At 39.9% G+C, this 24,010-nt stretch overlaps 1 protein-coding gene across 1 annotated transcript in view; it reads right to left on the reverse strand.

The window, feature by feature from the left end:
* HPSE2 (heparanase 2 (inactive)) overlaps positions 1-24,010 on the reverse strand; it is a 204,275-nt gene that overhangs the window by 168,278 nt on the left and 11,987 nt on the right. The window contains exon 3 of the mRNA XM_058188912.1: positions 5,116-5,277. Coding sequence (XP_058044895.1) covers positions 5,116-5,277 — 162 coding nt within the window. The remainder of the gene's footprint in view (positions 1-5,115; positions 5,278-24,010) is intronic.

Here is a 24,010-nt window from a genome sequence, read left to right on the forward strand (position 1 = left end):
CATGTTTTAAAATTTATTTAAAAATCTTTAAATACTAAATATGTTAATGTAATGTTGAATTATATCTGGATTAGATATGGAATTTGACTTTATCAGGAACTGTAGTTGTATCAACCATAAGGTAATGGGATAAAGAATTATATTAATAAATTGGAAAAGTGGAATTATTTGAAATGTCAAGGAATGTTTACCTGAATCGTTGTGATGTTTGTTACTAAAAAGCCAATATTTTCTATTAATCAAAGGATGCAGCAATATGAGTTAGTATAGCAGAGATCTGTTATATCTTACAATAATATCTTGCATTGTTCATATTATAGTACAAAACACAGAAAATTGGTGACTAGAATAGAATAGAATAGAATTTTTATTGGCCAAGTGTGATTGGACACACAAGGAATTTGTCTTGGTGCATATGCTCTCAGTGTACATAAAAGAAAAGATACGTTCACCAAGGTACAACATTTACAACACAATTGATGGTCAATGTATCAATATAAATAATAAGGATTGCCAGCAACAAGTTATAGTCATACAGTCATAAATGGAAAGAGATTGGTGATGGGAACTATGAGAAGATTAATAGTAGTACAGATTCAGTAATAGTTTGACAGTGTTGATGGAATTATTTGTTTAGCAGAGTGATGGCCTTCGGGAAAAAACTGTTCTTGTGTCTAGTTGTTCTGGTGTGCAGTGCTCTATAGCGTTGTTTTGAGGGTAGGAGTTGAAACAGTTTATGTCCAGGATGCGAGGGGTCTGTAAATATTTTCACGGCCCTCTTCTTGATTCGTGCAGTATACAGGTCCTCAATGGAAGGCAGGTTGGTAGCAATTATTTTTTCTGCAGTTCTAATTATCCTCTGAAGTCTGTGTTTTTCTTGTTGGGTTGCAGAACCGAACCAGACAGTTATAGAGGTGCAAATGACAGACTCAATAATTACTATTAATATTAATAAATATAAAAGATATTTTTCTTTTTCTTTCAGTTTGTACTTTTAGTTTGCTTTTTATATTTTTATATTTAAAAAAATTAAAGATTGTTTTATTACAAACAATAAAGATAGATGATGGATGGAGAGAGAGAGAGAGAGCTATAGAAAGACCATATATAGGAACAATTGCTAGTTTTAATACTCTTGAAATACCCTGAGAATTAATTTTCACTCAGGAATTGCTCTTTAATATCATCATAAACAATTTAGAGCCCACTTATCTCCTCCTTCTCCCTCCTCTGTTTATTTATTTGGCAAAGAAAAAGCCTGCCCATCTCTTCTTTTAAGAAAAAAAATCTACCACTGTTATCTTGCCTTCTTTGTTTTGTTTTGTTGTCTTTGTGTTTTTGTTTGGGTGTAATTGTCTTGGTGCATAGTTCTCTCAAATTCATCACACAACCGATATATAGAATCCATCACCAGAAAGAGAAATATTTACATGGCTCTGACTAGTTAGAAATAAATATTATGCTTTACTTTCTGAGAAACTAAGGCTTAGATACCTTTGTGAAATCAGAGATTAAACTTCCTAATTATTATCAGACTATATATGTATGCCCCATTCAAGGAGTTGGGATATAATTTTCCAACTCCGGGTAAGTTATATTTTACTGAAAACTTCCCATGTTGTCCATTAACATAGTGTAACAGGCCAAGACACTCCAATAACCAGGTGCTTTTGGGCAACAGGTCCAAGGAAAAATGTGAACAATGTTCTAGGCCTCTTTGAAACTGCTTTGGAGAACAGTGTAGGAGGGAACAACTCTCCCTTTGAGGGTCAGTTTATTTACTGGAGAATAAGCAAATTGTCAGGGGAGATTCCAAGGACTCAAGTAGTTAAACAGTCAAGAGGACTTTGCTATTGAGAATGAGAAATGACTCAAAGAGATCCTGCCCTAACATCTGCCAGGTACAAGTCTAGGCATCTACTACAGCTATATCTCTTCCTCAGAAAACTGACATGAGACTTTAGCCTCAGGTAGTTTCTGTTTTCTCTCCACATGGTAAGATGCCATGTTTATCAGAATAAAGTACATGTCACCACAATTCAGCATCCATGCAACATTCCTTCCGCTAAATGACAACAGCCCTGGATACAGCTTGGTAGGCTTTTCAGTATCACTTACTTGCCAGAGATAGGAAAACTAGATCCTTCCCGTCTCTTCTGTCACTGACAGAGCAGAACATATCCAGTTTACAAGCACCTTGCATCTTTCTTTCACAGCCTGTCAGTCATTCCATGGATTTAATGGATAATTCAAACAACACCCATAATAGAAACAGCCACTCTGCTCCATCTGGGCCATTATCTCTTTTATATTTGCTCGTTAATATTTACTGGGTTCACACAAAGTGCACATGCTCCTTTAGCTTCAAGGACACCAAATTTAGTAATTTCTGCATCTCTTTCGTTGAAGCAAATGAGAGCAGGGAGAGAGGACGAAGCTTTTATTTAAAAACAAAAAATTAAAAAACCTTGTGTGCTGCTATTTTCAGTACAGCCAAAATGCTACAAACTGCCTTGATTCACTTTGTGTGGTCAAAGGCACATGTAAATGTCTGAAAATTTCGTTGTACCAATCATCCTCTGTCTCTGCAATTGGGCCCTTTAAAAAAAGAAATAGTAATTAACCCTTTAGAGAAGCAATTTCAGTGCTATCTCTCTCATGAAAACTATGCTGAAAAATAGTTATAATTATTTTAAAAAATAATTTCTTATATCAGAGATTATTAACTGAAAATTATAGTCACCCTATCCCTCACTATACACATCCCAAAAGTTTTTACCATCTTACAAGTGACAGTAAAAATGTTCGATTTATTAATAAGATAAAATGTTTTAAGTGTAATGCTGCATTTAGATTTAGATAAGTTAAGATCATATGAAAAACTAATCTACTTATCCCAAGATCGTATTCTGAAAATAAGCCAACATTGAAAATAAATAAAGTATGTATTTTTACATTGAATCTAAGATATGTGAAATAAGGGATAATTCTTCAAAATGCAGAACATTGATTAAAGAATTTTTAAGATAGCAATCCAAAGTGTGTTTGGAATATATCACTTGAGCCCAGCGATACAGGTCTAGGACAACTTGTCACAGCCAACTCACTGCAGCCAACTCACCATGGCCAACTCGCCGCAGGACAATTCAAGGCTGTATTAATTGTTTCATTTAGTTACTTTTATTATTGGTGACCACATTTTTGTTGAAATTATTGTAACGTATTTCTGAATTGACTTTATTTTATTATTATTGAACATGGTTCTACTGAAATTAATTTATCTTTTTTTATTTGTTGAATTATCCTGTAGCGAGTTGTCCTATGGCGAGTTGGTCGTGATGAGTTGTCCTGCGGTGAGTTGGCCATGATGATTTTGGCAGTGATAAGTTGGCTGTGGTGAGTTGTCCCACTCCGATGTGATTTTGCCACTGCCCGCTCATGGTGCCTAGAGGCTGTGGAGGTCTGGATGTGGGACATCAGACTTTGGCTGAACCATGGTAAGATCAAGTGGCTTGGGTGCATCCCAGGTTCCGGGACCTTAATATCTTTAATTCTGGATGGTATTGCACTACCCAAGCAGACCCAGTACACAACTTGAAGGTTCTCCTGGACTCATGAATCCTGATCAATGAGCAAGTGACAGTCAAGGCTAGGAGACTCTTTGTGCAACTTTACGTTGTGCACTAGTTGCATCCTTTCCTGGATCAGGAGTCCCTCTGCTCAGCCACTCCAACCCCCAGTCATCTCACAGTTGGACTATTCAATGTGCTCTACATTGGCTATCCTTGAAGAATATCCACAAGCTTTAACTGATACAGAATGCAGCTTCACCAGCAGTTTTGGAGGCTTCTAAGGTGTCTCACATTACACCATTGTTCTGCGAGCTATACTGGCTGCCAGTTTTCTTCCAGGTCAAGTTCAATGTGTTGGTTATCACCTTTATAGCCCTTCATGGCTAGGTTATCTGAGGAGCCAACTTATTGCAAGAGGATTAGTCTTTCCCATCTAGGCTGGCAGAAGAGGCATGCTGAGGTTCCAGTCAGTAAAGGAATTTCAGCTGGCGAGAGAAGAGTCTTTTCTGCTAGGGCACCCACTCTCTGGAACATCCTGCTCTCCAAAGATGAAGTCCATATACCCTTTCAGGCCTTCTGAAAAGGCTGGCTCTGCCAACTGTCTTGGGGCCCCAATGAGGAAGTAGTGTTCTGGAGTTGATTAAAGTTGGATTAGACAGATTCTACCTTCTTAGGCGCACTTTGCTTCCTTCCTCTCCAGGTTGGTCAATTGAATTTTTACTGAATTTTAAATTCATGGTCTTTATATATTGTTTTAATGTTTTATATGATATTTTTATTGAATGACTATAAGCTGACTAGAGTCACCTTGATGAGACAGGCACCATAGAAATTTAATAAAATAAAAATAAATAATAGTTCCAAAAATATTTAAGTTTAATGAATTTAATATGAACATAAAACTGAATTTTCTGATGCAATTATACTTTGCTTTCATATTTAAATAATGATTAACAAGTCTTCCTATCATTACTCCACTAAGGGAACCCAAGTGATAGCCAAAGTTCAAGTCTTCCTGATACAATGCCAGGATAAATTGTTAGGCATCCAAGCCTATTATGACTAATGGATGAGTTTCTTCAGATAGGAGAATTTGCCTCCTTATATGTCCTTTTCTAATATCAATTTTCTATTATATTGGATATATTCTCTTATAAGTATTCAAGTTGCCAGCAAAGTAAAGAGGCAAACTCAAGACCATATTTTAATCTGTACAACGTTCCAATTGGCTTTGTGCTATCTGTACAGAATCTTCCCATGGCCTCAAAGCTATAAATTCTCTTTCAAGTCAAGCTTAACTACAGCTAACTTTATGGATGGATCCACTCAGTTTTCTTGGCAGCAGAACAGAAATGGTTTGCCACTCCCTTCTTCTGGGGCAGTTTTCAGATTTCCAATCTAGTCTAGTTCTCTGATATTACATGTTAGTCTGTCATCAATAGGCTTTCATTAACAATTTTATTTCTCTTTTTGTCATGAAACATGAACAGTTATATTATACTACAGTTTCTATGGAATAATGATCCTTAGTTTACAGCCTTACCTGTAAGTGTGAGATTTGTGTAGGTGTTAGAGAATTGCTCCTTGAGAAGAACCAGGTGCATCTGAGCTGCCTTTTCTCTTTGTAATTCCAACATGATGTCAGGATGCTGTGCAATCTTACAGCCTTTTTGTTTATCCAGTGCAATATCACTGCGAATAATGTCTGCAGCACAAGTGAAAAGAAAAAATGTCACACAGTCAACTTCCAAACTTACCAAAGTAGCCAAGATTTACTCTAAAACCAGATATTATTACTGTGGATAATTTAGTCTTATAGCACCTTGCACATCTGAGTTTCTTTCCAAGTAATCTTGTGTATTAAGTCTACTTAGACTTATTTCCGTGAAAGACAACCTGGCCACTTGCCACTCCTGCCTTTTTTCTCATGAAACGTTTGCCTAAAACAACTCTTAATATGATCTGTTCCACATCTGTACTCTGTCCTGTTAAATTTTCCAGTGACCTATTGTTACATAACTATAAAAACAAGAAACATAAGTCACAAAATAGGTTTTAAAAATATTCAAGACATGAACTTCTAGATCATCCACTTCTTTACTTCTCTTCTCCCTATATACCAATAACAGCATCTCAAAAGATCCCTCTGTTAAAGTACTGAAGTTTGAAACAATGTTAAAGAGCATTGCACACCAGAACACCTAGACACAAGGACAGTTTTTTCCTGCATGCCATCACTCTGTTAAACAATTAATTCCCACAACACTGTCAAACTACTTACTAAGACTGTATTACTATTATTCTTCTCATCCTTCCTATTACCTATCTCCTTCTACTTGTGACTATAACCTTGTTGCTTGTATTTTTACGATTACCGTATATTGTTTTATTTAGTATGATTTTGATTGCTTATTTAGTATCCTATGACTTATACTAAGTGTTGTATCTTATGATTCTTGCTGAATATATTTTTTATGTACACTGAGAGCTTATGCACCAAAGACAAATTCCTTGTGTCCAATCACACTTGGTCAGTGTGATGCTTGACCTCGTCCTATGTTCAAAGACATCATACTACCCAATAGTTGTGACATATATCATTTCTACTTTTCCCTTCCTTTCAAAACTTCCCCATATGTGCATTATTCTACTTCCACATAAAGCTAAGAGAAGGAAGAGAAGAAAAAACAGGTGATTTAGAAATGAAAAGCAAATTAATATGTGTGCTTTCTCATATCCAATTCTATGTTGCCTATCCCTATTTTAAATGTTGTGCACATGGACAAAAATATGTACAAGAAAGCATTCATATTTTAATATAACTATAAATCATGCACAAATGAGAAGGGATTTCCATAGGCATCTCTTCACAGTATAACCTTAGAATTATTTTTGACCGAACCAAAATGTTTGAGAAAGGTAATTATCAATCCAATGGGAGTAATATCTAAGATATGTTTGGCAAACCTGTTGTCCTCCAGATACCTATTATCAAGGATGATGGGAGTTACAGTCCAGCAGATCTGATGGACAATAGGTCAGAAAAAGCTAGTATAACTAAATGAATTTAGCTTATACTTTTTTCTAAAAACAATATTTTAAATACTCATGACACAGTGTCCATGGTGAAGAAATAGCAATAGTATGATATAATAATCAGGTAATCAAATTTCACTTTATCAACTAATTACAGGGTTTCATGTAAGCCTCAAAATAAATATCAATATACATTTTATTTAGTGTGTTGTGTAAATCCATCCAATATGTGAGTAGCAGTTTATAATTTAGTAAGGTCTTTGCATATTCAATAAATCATAGTTAATAGTTAACGTGTCAAAGATTAATATGTTGTGGGATTACAGCATGAAGAAACTACAGCTTGCTTATGCTGTATAACTACAACTCTCAGCCTCTTTCATTATGCCTCTGCTGACTGGAGCTGCTGCATGTTGCAATTCAACATTTGAAGGTTAATTCTGGTGCTTTGTGAACAAGATTGATGCAAATCTTTGAATCTATTGTCTATTTATTTTTTATTCACAAATGAAGGTAAATATACGTGTCCCCAGGATAATGTTGCAAGGTCAATCTGGGTCAGTCATCAGGACCAGAGGTTTAGTCTTCTGAGCTTTTGGACTCATGCTGGAGCCCATCCTCAGGGAACTTCTCTTATATGGGTATATATGGGTTATATTTGGGTTAGTCTATGCATCGTGCTTTGGCTTATTCTATGCATCATATTTGTGTGGTACATAAATATTTTTTCTTCCCTTTTCTTGAGGATTTTATGATTCTGAAATTTGAGGACATCATTCTTTTAAGCAATGGTTTCAGAAACACATCCTGGTTCTTTTTTGTTCTCAATAATTAAACCAAACATTTCTTTTCCATGTTTGGATGTGTCAGATAATAGTTTTGTCTTCAAAACCAACAATGGATACTTTCATTCTCCTCTAGGATGCATGTGCAATATTCCGAACTCATTATCCTTTTATGCAACAATTTGAGAAAAATAATATGGATTTACTTCTATAGACCAGACTGTAGAAGATTGCTGTTGGATTTGATTACTATACTTTTGAATAGTCAGGAAGACTATGCACAGTCATCCTTCTGAAGCTATTTGTACTGCAGATTCATAGATGAATATGAAGGGAGCACACCCATGTGGCAGGTAGATGAGCTGCGGCTAATTGCAGGATGCAAACCCAGCCTTCGTAAACTGAAAAGTGAAAGGCAAACTAGTAGGACTCTAAGGCCAGAATAAGAAAAAAAAGTAAGGCTTTCTGAAGGTAGCATGTTCAAAGCTTCTCATACTACTTCGGCATTTGGGACCTTCACAGTGAAAGTCTGTTTGGAAATTTTGTCCATTTTTAGCAGTGATATAAACAATTTTCTGCACTTTTGCTAGGATGGGTTCTATATCTTCCTAAAAATGTTTTATTTGAGGATCTGCTTTTCAACTGAGAGACTTTATTCTAGTATATTCCACATTAATGTATCCACATTTTTAAAACTGGTGTTGGAACAGAACAAAATTTAGTTTGAGATAAATACATTATTCTGTTAAAGCAACTGCTCTCTGGAGGCAGAGTTGTCCATTCCTTTGCGATGGCTACAATTATTTTCCAGGAATTATGATAACTGCCACAAAAATCAGTTTGAACATTTCATTGAATCTTTTAGGAAAAATATCAAATGACCAAAAGAAATTTAAGTTACTTTTATTGTTGATCAGAAACCTTTATACTTATAAAAATAGTGGAAGTATTTTACTGCAATACCAGAAATGAGATATCCAGTTGAGGTCAAACTCACTCTTTTGACATCAGACAAGATGGTCAGTAAATGGACAGTTATAAAACTTTGAAATGGCTAGTTTAAAAGGTTATAGCCATTAAATATGATTCTATAATTGTGCCCATGTGCCTGGCCAATTTTGTTAGAGTTCAGATTTTGACAACAATCAGATAATGCAAGTTCTTTGCTTTAAGTAATGCTATGGTAATTATCTTAATATATTATTAATTATTATCTTAAGATAATTAATTATTGTAATTAATTATTATAATTAATTATGATAATTATTAATTAATTATAATTAATTATAATTAATTAATTATTATCTTAAAATAATCCCAGGCTTGAAATCCTGGGATTAGAAAATTTAGAACTCCGCCGACTACGACATGACCTGTGTTTAACATACAAAATCATCTATTGCAATATCCTTCCTGTAAAAGACTACTTCAGCTTCAATCACAATAATACAAGAGCAAACAATAGATTCAAACTTAATGTCAACCACTTCAAACTTGATTGCAGAAAATATGACTTCTGTAACAGAGTTGTTAACACTTGGAACTCATTACCTGACTCCATAGTTTCTACTCAAAATCCTAAAATCTTCAACCAAAAACTGTCTACTATTGACCTCACCCCATTCCTAAGAGGACTATAAGGGGCGTGCATAAAAGCACAAAAGTGCCTACCGTTCCTGTCCTATTGTTCCCTTCATTATATCAAATTAACATAGCTGTTGCATACTTTTACTTATATATATATATATATTTCTTTTACGATGTGTTGGGTTTTTTTTATGTCGATGTTTGTGTATACTGTTGTGACAAAATGAAATAAATAAAAATAAAAATAAGGAACATATCTTTGTTTTGGTAAATGTTACCATCTTAGAACATGAAAAAGGCTTAGAAACTAGAATTAATGCAAGTTAATATTTTCCTGAATAAAGCCAATTTTATCTTGCCCATAAAAAGACAATTCTCTCTTCTATATTCATTATTAAAAGACTTTTTAAAAATAATAATCATACAGTTTCTAAATACTTTGTTGATTTCTTTGTTTGGTGTATCTTCTGATATGCTAATAATACAAGTAAAGTTTTCCTCACATCATACTCAATTCCGGATAATTTTATGGACAGAGGAATAATATTAATCAGCAATACATGTATTTGTTTGTTTCCTTCTATTCCTATAACTGTCCACAAGTACATGGGCAATTTACAAAGATTAAAGCAATATAACAATTAAAACAGAAATAAAAACTTCTTCCAATAAAATATTGAAAGAAGAAACCATCGTAACAGACCACTTTGTATCTGGAAAAAGACTGGGGTGTCTTGGTGGATCACAAGCTGAACATGAGCCAGCAACCTGATATAGTTGCAAAACAAAACAACCAACAAGCAGCCCAAACGCAACCCTAAAATTTATCAACAGTAGTGACAAGATCAAGAGAAGTAATTCATAATTTGCAGAATAGTGTGTAAAGTTTTTTAATTTTCAAGAGTACTTCATCTAGCAAGGTAATTTATAAAAAAGGCAGGTATGAAAATTGTGACTAGAGTTTAACTCATAAAATCTGGCCTGAAGTCTCATTAGATTATTTTTTCCCAGTTCAGATGCAGCTGAATTCAAATGAAAAATAAATTACAATTTTGTACCCCATCGTATTTATTTCTTCATGCCTAATGAAAATCCCTAAAAATTAAAAAGCTTACATCTTCAATATATAGCAAAGAAAGCTAACAAGCAAAACATTACTAAATCCAGATTATTATTTTATCATTCATTTTTAATATTATACCTTATTTAGTCAATCAATTGATTATTACAGTTTTAGACCAGAAACAAATAAAAGCACTCAGTATATATACATTTAAGAATTCTAGTATAAATGACAACTAAATCTATAATAAATCCAGTGTCCATTATACATGGTCTGACTATGCAATAGTTGCAATCCCTAAACTGTGTGGCCCGTTGTGGGTTCAACACCAAAAAGAAAATGACCAAGCAGTGCAAAGGGTTAGCCACAATTGTTATATTCATCGCTATGGTGAAGAAGACACGTATTTGTGATGAATCCCCAGTGCTGCTGCGCAGAATCTGGCCGCCTATGCTGTAGTTATGGACTGTTCATCCTTAAGCAGCCACTGAAGATAGGTAGCATCGGAGCAGCCAGGATACTGTACAGTTATCGGTAGAATATGTTTTTTCCTAATCTCCGTATAAAAGGAACATCTAAGGAGCATGTGACCCACAGTCTCCACCTCTCCTGAGCCTCATGGACAGAGTCTTTCCCTAAATCCACCTGCCTCTTGATGTCCTCCACCCTTTGTTGCAAGATTTGTCTTGCTATATTTCTTGAGTATTAAAGCTGGGGAGAAACCTAATTTGGCAAGATTGGACTCACAACCTTGGACTTAGTCATATATTTGTTTGCTTGGTTATACACAATTAAATATTCCAAGGTGGCTAAAAATTACAATATAAAATATAAAATACAGAACAAAGCATTTCAATACAATAGTGAAAATAAATATTAAAAGTAATTACTTTTGGAAATTAAATGGGTCAGTGTGTGTGGATTGTTGGAAGCCATTACTCCATGGAATCCTGAGGCCTTTCAAAAGCAGCAACATTCTTGGATCAACACGACCCTTGCATAAGAGGCTGAGTTTAAATAAAAAGTTATACTTACCATAAATCACAATGTACTACAACTGGGTATATACAGCACCCTGAAAGCTTATCAGAACCACCCAGTTTCACCATTGCCAGAATGGGCAGGCAACTGTTGTTGGAGGGAAGAAATTGAAGGCATTGCCTCTGTTAATCCCCAACTCACTGTCAAAGTGACTGAAGCAGGGGTGAAATGCTCCCGGTTCGGATCGGATTGCCCAATCCGGTAGCGATGGCGGAGGGTGGTTCAGAGAACTGGTCGCAAAAATCCCTGCCCACCCCCCATGCCCAGCTGAGGCACACGATCATCAGAGGGGTTTTTTTTTACTTCTAAAAGCATTTTTTCTTCGGCTGAAAAAATGATTTAAAAAAAAAAGTTGGCCACGCCCACCCAGTCATATTACCCCACCACCACCAAGCCACGCCTACAGAACTGGTAGTAACAAATTTTACATTTCACCCCTGGACTGAAGTACATTTTTTCTTCCATTTCCAGAGTATTCTCTTTCATGTTATGGTGCCTCCGAGTGTTCCTGCCTGTTTCAGTTTGTTGCAGGCTTAATCTCAGCAGTTAATGAAAGCCTCTTCAACTGAGTTAACGCTTACTATGTTCTCTAATATGTTTTTAAACTATCTTTTAAATAGTTTAAAATAGTAAAATGATTATTTCCCAAAAAACAAGGGATTTTTTGAAACTTCCAAAATTATTGTTTTAATTACTTATTTTTCTTTCTCTGTGCTTCATATTCATTCATTCATATATATACACACACACACACACACAAACACACACATACACTCTAATGATTTTTTTGTATGGAGGCCCAGCATTTATATATACAGACACCTCTGGTCATGACCATAATTTTCCATAACTTTGGTCGCAACCCGATTTGATTGTGACCTGAACCTATTTTTGGAAATATTGTGCTTACCAAAAAAACTAATGGCATGGAAGGGAAAATCGGCCGTGAAAAAAAAAATCATGAATTTTTTTGGTCAGAACTCTATTTGGCCGTGGTCAGAAGAGTTCATGACCAGAGGTTCTACTGTACATTTTACTTGTTATTATATTTATGACTATAATTCTACCTACATATTGTTCATTGCTTTCCTTTCTAAAAGAGAAAGGTGGGAAGTCAGAGCAGCAGGGCAATTACTGAATGGGAAGAAGTGGTAGCTTACTGTCCAAAGCCAAATAAACCATGATTAAAACCAAACATAATTAAGCCAATATTAGTATAAGAAAACCAACTATAATTTTTTGAAAATATCATCTCTGTCTAGATTATCACAATTTTGGATTATCCAATATCTACCTTGAGTAACAACCAAATAGTATACATATAAAACATTTCTTATAGTTTTCTTTCTTTTTCTTTTTTTGCTATCCAAACCCCATGAAGTCTATATGCATATTCGATTGTGGTTTGCCCAAATATTCCCATTTGCAAGCTCTAGAGTTTCTGAATTCCTTAGAAAGAAATCCTGTTCTCACATGAATGCTTTAATACAATTTATTAGTTTAAAATATAATTGTTAAACAGTGGCATCTTTAAAAATATTATTCTCTAATTCTATTTCTCATTCACAATAGCTGAGGGATATTAAACCTAACATTCATTTAAAAAAGGTTAGCTTGATAGTAGAGTCAGAATAAAGTTACAGGTCAAATCTCTGCAATATATCTTCACTTAGGAAATTGGCAGCTAACAATTGTGAACAAAAGAAATTTCTGACTGAGATTCTTGACTGCTATTTGCAAGTATACAGGAGGTGGAATATAGATTGGGATTAACCAACAGATCTCTGGATCATTCCACAGTCTGTTATAAGAATTTCTGACTCTATTTTTTTAACAAAAGCAAAAACAAAATGATTTTTTCTACCTAATTAGATTGCTAAAATCAAGAAAGCAGAGTAACGGGGTAGATTTTTGTGTGGAATGGATTACGAGCTCAGTTCAGTTCTGTTATTGGAAACACATTTTTGGTTCAAAATGTATTCTTTAAAAAAAATCCTACTTTTTTATGCTAAGTGTGTATATCCTAACTTGGGATGAATATTCTGGAGTACTAATAAAAACTTGAGTGATTTTTAAAACTGATACCAATATCATTCAGTCTTTAGAGTAAATTATTCCACTGCCAGTTAGTTTCATGTACGGTATTTAAATTTATCTGACTAAAATCTGCAAGGTAAATATTACTCTAAAATATTTTCAGTCAGACATCTGATGTGTTAGAAAGTACATTTTAGAATTAACAAAACATTTTATCAGTCATAAAGCTAAATCCTGGAATTATATTGCTTTTATTGTATATTGTTGCCTACATTGCTTCCTAAGAGGAAAAGTAATAACACGTTGACTTTTATCGCACAATATATCAATGAACTGCAGATTATGGATAAAGGTATTTTTCAAAAATTAATATTTCTATACAATTTTTCTCATTTCTGGGAAAGAAACAGCAAGAGCAACTTCAGGCAATTCCACACTTTTGTCTCCCTGCTTGCTCTAATGCTACAATAATCGAAGCAACAGGGGAAAATGCCGTTCTTTGGTTCCTATCTTTTCCTGTGTAGATAGTCTTCAATTTACGACCATAATTAAGCCCATATTAGTATAAGAAAACCAACTATAATTTTTTAAAAATATCATCTCTGTCTAGATTATCACAATTTTGGATTATCCAATATCTACCTTGAGTAACAACCAAATAGTATACATATAAAACATTTCTTATAGTTTTCTTTCTTTTTCTTTTTTTGCTATCCAAACCCCATGAAGTCTATATGCATATTCGATTGTGGTTTGCCCAAATATTCCCATTTGCAAGCTCTAGAGTTTCTGAATTCCTTAGAAAGAAATCCTGTTCTCACATGAATGCTTTAATACAATTTATTAGTTTAAAATATAATTGTTAAACAGTGGCATCTTTAAAAATATTATTCTCTAATTCTATTTCTCATTCACAATAGCTGAGGGATATTAAACCTAACATTCATTTAAAAAAGGTTAGCTTGATAGTAGAGTCAGAATAATGTTACAGGTCAAATCTCTGCAATATATCTTCACTTAGGAAATTGGCAGCTAACAATTGTGAACAAAAGAAATTTCTGACTGAGATTCTTGACTGCTATTTGCAAGTATACAGGAGGTGGAATATAGATTGGGATTAACCAACAGATCTCTGGATCATTCCACAGTCTGTTATAAAATTTCTGACTGAGATTCTTGACTGCTATTTGCAAGTATACAGGAGGTGGAATATAGATTGGGATTAACCAACAGATCTCTGGATCATTCCACAGTCTGTTATAAAATTTCTGACTGAGATTCTTGACTGCTATTTGCAAGTATACAGGAGGTGGAATATAGATTGGGATTAACCAACAGATCTCTGGATCATTCCACAGTCTGTTATAAAATTTCTGACTGAGATTCTTGACTGCTATTTGCAAGTATACAGGAGGTGGAATATAGATTGGGATTAACCAACAGATCTCTGGATCATTCCACAGTCTGTTATAAAATTTCTGACTGAGATTCTTGACTGCTATTTGCAAGTATACAGGAGGTGGAATATAGATTGGGATTAACCAACAGATCTCTGGATCATTCCACAGTCTGTTATAAAATTTCTGACTGAGATTCTTGACTGCTATTTGCAAGTATACAGGAGGTGGAATATAGATTGGGATTAACCAACAGATCTCTGGATCATTCCACAGTCTGTTATAAAATTTCTGACTGAGATTCTTGACTGCTATTTGCAAGTATACAGGAGGTGGAATATAGATTGGGATTAACCAACAGATCTCTGGATCATTCCACAGTCTGTTATAAAATTTCTGACTGAGATTCTTGACTGCTATTTGCAAGTATACAGGAGGTGGAATATAGATTGGGATTAACCAACAGATCTCTGGATCATTCCACAGTCTGTTATAAAATTTCTGACTGAGATTCTTGACTGCTATTTGCAAGTATACAGGAGGTGGAATATAGATTGGGATTAACCAACAGATCTCTGGATCATTCCACAGTCTGTTATAAAATTTCTGACTGAGATTCTTGACTGCTATTTGCAAGTATACAGGAGGTGGAATATAGATTGGGATTAACCAACAGATCTCTGGATCATTCCACAGTCTGTTATAAAATTTCTGACTGAGATTCTTGACTGCTATTTGCAAGTATACAGGAGGTGGAATATAGATTGGGATTAACCAACAGATCTCTGGATCATTCCACAGTCTGTTATAAAATTTCTGACTGAGATTCTTGACTGCTATTTGCAAGTATACAGGAGGTGGAATATAGATTGGGATTAACCAACAGATCTCTGGATCATTCCACAGTCTGTTATAAAATTTCTGACTGAGATTCTTGACTGCTATTTGCAAGTATACAGGAGGTGGAATATAGATTGGGATTAACCAACAGATCTCTGGATCATTCCACAGTCTGTTATAAAATTTCTGACTGAGATTCTTGACTGCTATTTGCAAGTATACAGGAGGTGGAATATAGATTGGGATTAACCAACAGATCTCTGGATCATTCCACAGTCTGTTATAAAATTTCTGACTGAGATTCTTGACTGCTATTTGCAAGTATACAGGAGGTGGAATATAGATTGGGATTAACCAACAGATCTCTGGATCATTCCACAGTCTGTTATAAAATTTCTGACTGAGATTCTTGACTGCTATTTGCAAGTATCAAACACCAGTTTCTGCGCACCCTCTCCGCCGGGGCCAATGACTCGCCACCGATGGTCAGCTGCGGATTTAGCTGACTGTACCGGGACGCCGGCATCCACAGCCACTCTGTCTTGGAGGATTGAGCTTGAGCCTGTTTCTCCCCATCCAGACCCGTCGGCCTCCAGACACCGGGACAGCACTTGATGGCTTCGTTGGGGTGGTCCGGTGTGGAAAAGTACAGCTGGGTGTCATCCGCGTACAGCTGGTACCTCACACGAACCCACTGATGATCTCACCCAGCGGCTTCATATAGATGTTGAACAGAAGGCGAGAGGATCGATCCCTGCGGCACCCCACAAGTGAGGCGCCTCGGGCCGACCTCTGCCCCCTGTCAACACCGACTGCGACCGGTCAGAGAGATAGGAGGAGAACCACCGATAAGCGGTGCCTCCACTCCCAATCCTCTAACCGCGCAGCAGGATACCATGGTCGATGGTATCGAAAGCCGCTGAGAGGTCTAATAGGACCAGGGCAGAGGAACAACCCCTATCCTGGCCCTCAGAGATCATCCACCAACGCGACCAAAGCCGTCTCCGTGCTGTAACCGGTCGGAAACCGGACTGGAGCAGGTCTAGATAGACAGTTTCATCCAGGTGCAAGGGAAACTGATATGCCACCATACTCTCTACAACCTTCGCCGTGAGCGAAGGTTGGAGACGACGATAATTACCTAAAACAGCGGGTCAGGAAGGCTTCTTGAGGAGGGCCTCACCACCGCCTCTTTCAAGGCGGCGGAAGACACCCTCCACCAAAGAAGCGCTCGTAATCGCCTGGAGCCAGCCTCGTGTCACCTCCTGCGTGGCCAGCACCAACCAGGAGGGGCACGGGTCCAGTAAACACGTGGTGGCATTCAGCCTCCCCAACAACCTGTCCATGTCCTCGGGAGCGACAGGGTCAAACTCATCCCATAAAGTGTCACCAAGACCACCCTCAGCCGTCTCACCCGTATCACCGCAATCTTGGTCCAAACCATCCCGAAGCTGAACGATTTTATCGTATAGATAACCGTTAAACTCCTCAGCACGTCCCTGCAACGGGTCATCCCGATCCCCCTGGTGTAGGAGGGAGCGGTCACCCAAACAGGGCGGCTGGGCGGTTATCTGCCGATGCAATGAGGGAGGCGTAGCTCGCCTCGCCCCCCTCATTGCCACTAGGTAAGCCCTAGTATAGGACTTCACTAGTGTCCGATCAGCTTCTGAACGGCTAGACCTCCAGGAACTCTCTAGGCGTCTTCTCCGGCGCTTCATCCCTCTCAGCTCCTCAGGGGACCAAGGGGGCGGGTGGGGCCTGGGCCGGGTCAGGGGCCGCGCAGGCACGACCGGTCTAAGGCCCCGCCCGCGGCCCGTTCCCAGGCCGCAACAAGTTCCTCAGCCGAGCCGTGAGCCAGCCCTCAGAACTTTGAATCTAAATCGTAAGTCCTTTTTTCAGTTCTGTTGTAACTTTGAACAGTTGCTAAGTGAACTCATCATTAGTTCACTTAGTTCACTCCACAACCATGGAAACTACAACAAGGAAGGACTGATAATTCAGTTTCATACAAACAAAAAAGCAGCATTCCTAAAGATATATTAAAAGCAAAAGGAAAGGGAGAGAAACTTTGCTGTACTTCGTGCAGATAGTGGAAAAGCAAGGATAGAACACTTCACCCAGTCAGGGCAGAAACCAAAAGGATGCCCAATAGAAGATGAGAGGTTTGAATGGAGCACGAGCTTTGAAAGTTGATAGTTCACTGAATTAAGAGGCCATAATTAGATAAACCTCAAGATTGTTTTAAAAATGTAGAGAACATAGCAGTAAGGGCAGTGACCTGCTGCTGGATGGGAGAAGAAAGGCAAGAACTGCAGCTAATTGGAGGTGGGCCTGCCACTAGAATGGAATAGAGTCTTGGACATTATTTATTCTGAAAGACTTAGGATGGCTCAGGTCAGAAAATTGCCATTTTAACTCAGAATTGGAAAACAGAGAAAGGGGATACATTTTCAACCAGTTGTGATTTGGAATAAGATAGCATCATTTATTATTTGCATTCATGGAACTTGAGACAAATATTTTACAAAAGACACTTTCCTGATTTTGGATAAAAATGGCCTGTTTGTTTGCACACTTTTCAGCCAAAATAAGCAGACAAGATGGCTATGTTCTCTCAGAAAAAATGTTTTTAATAAATGACATCACAACACAAGGTTACAACTCAGAGTAGCTTATGAATCAGACCTTGCCTCATGAGTTTAAATAGCTTATATTTCTTATCTATCAGAATGTTCAAACTTCTCACAAAAAATTCCTTTTCAGTACTTTTCAGAAAAAAAATAAAAAATACCAGCATGGAGCAAAGAGACAGAATGCTGACTGAAAATTACTTAATTTCAGTGCATAATTTTTGGATTTGCAAGAATCAAATATGTTCAAATCCCTGAATATCAATGGGAACCTATGGCTCTTTTCCAATCAACAGAACTCATAGTTAGTTTTTTAAATGAGGTTTAACAATTCCATCAGAATAGTTCTAAAGAATAAAACATATACAAGCTCCATTGTACAAGATGCATTCTTACCTCCCAATGAGAGAATGGAAAAGTAATTGTTAGACTGCGCCTACTGCATTCATGCAGATGTTGAGTCATTGTAAGGATTTTAAACAATCTGCTGCTCCATTAATTGGGTCCTTTTTGTAAACAATGAAAAGGATTCTAAAATATTTAAATCTTTTTGACATAGATCTCAATAAATCATATCTAAGTTTGACCAAAAAGGTCACACTATATTATGCCATTAAACAAATCACCCAAGGTGTAATGTATTACTGTAAGTTTTGGCGGGAGTTTTAGGCGGGAAATATCTCGTTCCTGATTGGTTGCAGCCTCAGGCTGAAGTGTATATAAGGAGAGGTTTTTCTCCAGAGTTTTGCTGGGTCACACTATATTAAAGAGCTGTTGTCACTAACCTGGTCTCCTGCCTCGTCAATACCCGAACTTAACATTGGCGACGAAGGTGGGATCTTGAGGCAGAGCACCAGAACAGAGCTGAACTCACTACGAGAATCAAACCCAGCAAGGTGATAGCGAATGCAGCGATGACCGGCTACACGCCACCCACTCCGTTTGACCCTGCCCAGGAAACATGGGGAATATATATGACCCGTTTGAAAGTTTCCTGGAGGCAACGAGCTACAGGAGTCTCCGACAACCGCAAACGGGCTTACTTCATAAGCCACTGTGGGTCCGCAGTCATCGCCGTCGCAGAAGCCCTAGCGAGCCAACACCGCTACACTCCGTGTCGTGGCAGACCCTTCAGACCCTCCTGAAGAATCACTCGCACCAGCCCCGTCCAAATACGTTCGTGAGTGCGAGTTTGGGGCGCAGGCAACAAGAAGGCGAGTCTATCAGCGACTACATGGCAGCCCTGAGACAAGCCTCCAAGCATTGCAGTACCGCGATCTGGACGAAGAGCTGCTGGAACAACTTATACGGGGGTCAGAGACATCCGTTTGAGAGGCGGTTGCTAGCCAAGAGCAACCTGACATTGGCAAACGCTCTGGACGAAGCCAGAGCCCATGAGATGTCCAACCATGCAGCAGACACCTTACAAAGCGACTCACGCCGATGGCGGGCGCAAAGCCGAGCACAGTCCACCACGAAGAAACCTATCGTGAGTCAACCAGCGAAGAGGAGGAAGAAGTCCACTACACGGAAAATCGACAAGGAAGACCGGAGGAATGCGGAAGTTGCGGGCGACATCAGCGCCAAAGATGTAAGTTCAGGGCGCCATTTGCGGCGGTGTGAAAGGAAGGGCACCTGGCTCAAGTCTGCGAGCACCCCAACCTTCCGCCGAAAATTCAAATCGGCCAATCAGAGCGGCTCTGAGTCAGAGATGCAAACCCCACATTCCGAAATTTCAAACCAGCCAATCAGAGCGCGAGATCGGCGGCGACCGCGATTGGCCAGGAAAGAAAGAGCGCGAAGTCAAACCGAATGACTGTTACCATAGACCACGCAGCTACCGCATCAAGAAAAGATCTTCACAAACCCGACAATTGAAGGCGTACCGTGCCGACTGGAAGTAGACACAGGATCAGCTATCACAATCATGTCCTGGGACACTTTTGTGAAAGCCTTGCCGCACATCGCAGCGCAAGCTACAGAAACAACGGCTCCGGTGCAGGATTACCAGGGCAACCGCATCCCTGTTCGAGGACAACGACCGTCGAGGTCAAGCACGGGACATACGAAAAGACCCTGCCCATCACGTTAGTCGAGGGAACCTTGCCAAGTTTGCTGGGGCTAGACTGGTTCAGGCGTTGGGAATGGGGTGACTGGCGCCCACCGAGCGGATGCAACCTGCAAAACGCCTAATGGAGGAATTCGCAGACGATTCGAGGACCGTTTAGGCAAGTACAAGGGACCCCTATCTCCTTCAATTTAGACCCCAAATAGCTCCCATTAGGTTAAAGGCAAGGAGGGTTCCTTTTGCACTCAAACCTAAAATCGACAAAGAGTTAGATAAATTAGTCAGCCAGGGATACTAGTGCCAGTTGACCATGCCAAATGGGAGGCGCCAATCGTCACCCTATAAAACCAGACGGGTCCATAAGAATTTGCGCTGATTACAAGGCTACCTTGAACAAAGCATTGCAAAAGCGCCTACCCAGTTCAGTAGTGCAACACTTATTGCACTCACTAGGGCACGGACAAGTTTTAGCCAAATTAGACTTGGCACAAGCTTACCAACAGCTACCCGTAGATGCTAGCACAGCTGAAGCCCAGACCATTGTAACGCACCGGGTGCCTTTAAGTGCACCGGTTACAGTTTGGGGTGAGTGTGGCCCGGGCTATTCAAAATTTGATGGGCGACTCCTACAAGGGTTACCGAGTCGTACCCTATTCGATGATGTGTTGGTATCAGGGAAGATTTAAGAGAACTGGGGAAGCGATTAAGGAAAGTTTTGGCCATTTTAGGACGGCAGGATTAAAAGTCAAAGCAAGCAAGTGTCAGATAGGGGTCGAATCTGTTGAATTTCTGGGTTATAGAATAGACAAAAAGGATTCACCCCACTGAGAGCAAAGTCAAGGCGATAAAGAGAGCCCCAGCACCCAAAAACAAGACAGAACTCCAGGCTTTCCTGGGTCTGGTAAACTTTACGCCGTGTTTTTAAAGACAAGGCAACCGTTGCTGAACCGCTGCATAAATTGCTTGGAAAAACACAGTTTGGTCGTGGGGAAGTCAGAGAATAGGGCATTTGAGGCAGTAAAAGTTTGCTATCAAGCGATAGCCTGTTAATACAATACAACAACAGACTGCCGTTAGTATTGGTTTGTGATCGTCCCCTATGGAGTAGGAGCTGTACTTAGCCACAGACTCCCAAACGGCACAGAAGCCCCTATAGCGTTCTATTCACGAACGATGTCCCGGCTGAGAGAAATTACAGCCAGCTAGATAGGGAGGCTCTCGCAATAGTGTCAGGGTGAAAAATTTCACGAATACGTTTTGGAGAGACTTTGACATTATCACTGACCACAGACCACTATTGGGCTTACTGGCTGGCGACCGCCCAACGCCAGTGGCACTATCACCCGGCTGACCAGATGGACTATCTTTTGGCCGCCTACTCTTACAAACTACAGCATCGACCTGGAAAGAGCTGGGGCATGCGGACGCACTGAGCAGATGCCCATTGCCGGGAAATCGAGGACCCTACTCCGGGCACCCCGTTCTACTAATTGACTCTTGGGACTCTGGGCCAGTCACATCGCAGGAAGTGGCTCGGCCTCCTACCGGGACGTTGTTTTAAGAACTGTAATCAGTTGGGTTCAAAGGGATGGCCATACCGGGCGACCGTTTTAAGAATTTGTGCCGATTACAAGGCTACCTTGAACAAAGCATTGCAAAGAGCGCCTACCCAGTTCCAGTAGTGCAACACTTATTGCACTCACTAGGGCACGGACAAGTTTTCGCCAAATTAGACTTGGCACAAGCTTACCAACAGCTACCCGTAGATGCTAGCACAGCGGAAGCCCAGACCATTGTAACGCACCGGGGTGCCTTTAAGTGCACCCGGTTACAGTTTGGGGTGAGTGTGGCCCCGGGGCTATTCCAAAATTTGATGGAGCGACTCCTACAAGGGTTACCGAGTCGTGCCCTATTCGATGATGTGTTGGTATCAGGGGAAGATTTAAGAGAACTGGGGAAGCGATTAAGGAAAGTTTTGGCCATTTTTAGGACGGCAGGATTAAAAGTTAAAGCAAGCAAGTGTCAGATAGGGGTCGAATCTGTTGAATTTCTGGGTTATAGAATAGACAAAAAAGGGATTCACCCCACTGAGAGCAAAGTCAAGGCGATAAAGAGAGCCCCAGCACCCAAAAACAAGACAGAACTCCAGGCTTTCCTGGGTCTGGTAAACTTTACGCCGTGTTTTTAAAGACAAGGCAACCGTTGCTGAACCGCTGCATAAATTGCTTGGAAAAACACAGTTTGGTCGTGGGGAAGTCAGAGAATAGGGCATTTGAGGCAGTAAAAGTTTGCTATCAAGCGATAGCCTGTTAATACAATACAATAACAGGCTGCCGTTAGTATTGGTTTGTGATCGTCCCCTATGGAGTAGGAGCTGTACTTAGCCACAGACTCCCAAACGGCACAGAAGCCCCTATAGCGTTCTATTCACGAACGATGTCCCGGCTGAGAGAAATTACAGCCAGCTAGATAGGGAGGCTCTCGCAATAGTGTCAGGGTGAAAAATTTCACGAATACGTTTTGGAGAGACTTTGACATTATCACTGACCACAGACCACTATTGGGCTTACTGGCTGGCGACCGCCCAACGCCAGTGGCACTATCACCCGGCTGACCAGATGGACTATCTTTTGGCCGCCTACTCTTACAAACTACAGCATCGACCTGGAAAGAGCTGGGGCATGCGGACGCACTGAGCAGATGCCCATTGCCGGGAAATCGAGGACCCTACTCCGGGCACCCCGTTCTACTAATTGACTCTTGGGACTCTGGGCCAGTCACATCGCAGGAAGTGGCTCGGCCTCCTACCGGGACGTTGTTTTAAGAACTGTAATCAGTTGGGTTCAAAGGGATGGCCATACCGGGCGACCGTTTTAGAGAATTTGTAAAGAAAGAGGGAATTGTCTGTGCAAGGGGTGCCTGCTCTGGGGGATAGGGTGGTAGTTCCAGAGAAGCTGAGGAAAAAGTCCTGGAACTACTGCATGAGGGTCACCCAGGAATTGTAAGGATGAAGGGCTAGCCAGGAGCTATGTCTGGTGGCCCCTAATGGACAGGAAATCGGTGACAGGGTTGGCGATGCCAGGTATGTCAGGAATCCAGACCACTACCACCCACGGCCCCAGTGTTGGAGTGGGAGAAACCCCAAGGCCCTTGGTCCCGCATTCACATTGATTTTGCCGCCCTTCCATGGCCAAACATTTCTAATTGTGGTGGATGCATTCTCCAAATGGCTGGAGATCATCCTAATGAAATCCACAACCGCGGGAGCCGTCATTTCAGCACTAAAACACCTATTCGCCACGCACGGGCTACCGGACACCCTCGTGTCCGATAACGGCCCACAGTTCACTGCAGCATTATTTGAAGGGTACCTGGCTGAAGAGGGCATCCGACATGCCCTCTCAGCGCCGGTCCACCCTGCGCCGAACGGCCTTGCTGAACGCTTTGTTCGGAGTGCAAAAGAAGCGCTATCACGAAGCAGCCCGGAGACTGGCAGGCACAAATCGACGATTCCTAACCGTCCAACACAGGACCCCTGTGTGGCCACCGCCGCAGCCCAGCCGAGCTATTAATGGGCGGAAGCTACGGTGCCCGCTAGACCGGCTACACCCGAACTACGTGCAGGACGGGTTCAAAACAAAACCAGATAGACTCCGGGAATTAAACATAGGAGACTCAGTGTGGGCCCATAATTATAGCGACGGCCCAAACTGGAAGAGGGGGATAGTCATAGACAAAACGGGCCCCAAATCGTATCTAGTGGAAATAGACGATGGCAGAGTTTGGAGGCGCCACATAGATCAGCTAAGAAACAGATTGAGCGATAAGGCAGAATTAGGCGAGACGAGCCCTGACTATGATTTAATTAACCCCACAGCTGACTGGAGCCGAGAACAAACAGAAAGCATAGAACCAAACAGAGACTTATCTGAGCCAGGCGAGGTCCAGCGACAC

The sequence above is a fragment of the Ahaetulla prasina genome, chromosome 6 (assembly GCF_028640845.1).
Source record: "Ahaetulla prasina isolate Xishuangbanna chromosome 6, ASM2864084v1, whole genome shotgun sequence".
Taxonomy (NCBI): Eukaryota; Metazoa; Chordata; class Lepidosauria; order Squamata; family Colubridae; genus Ahaetulla; species Ahaetulla prasina.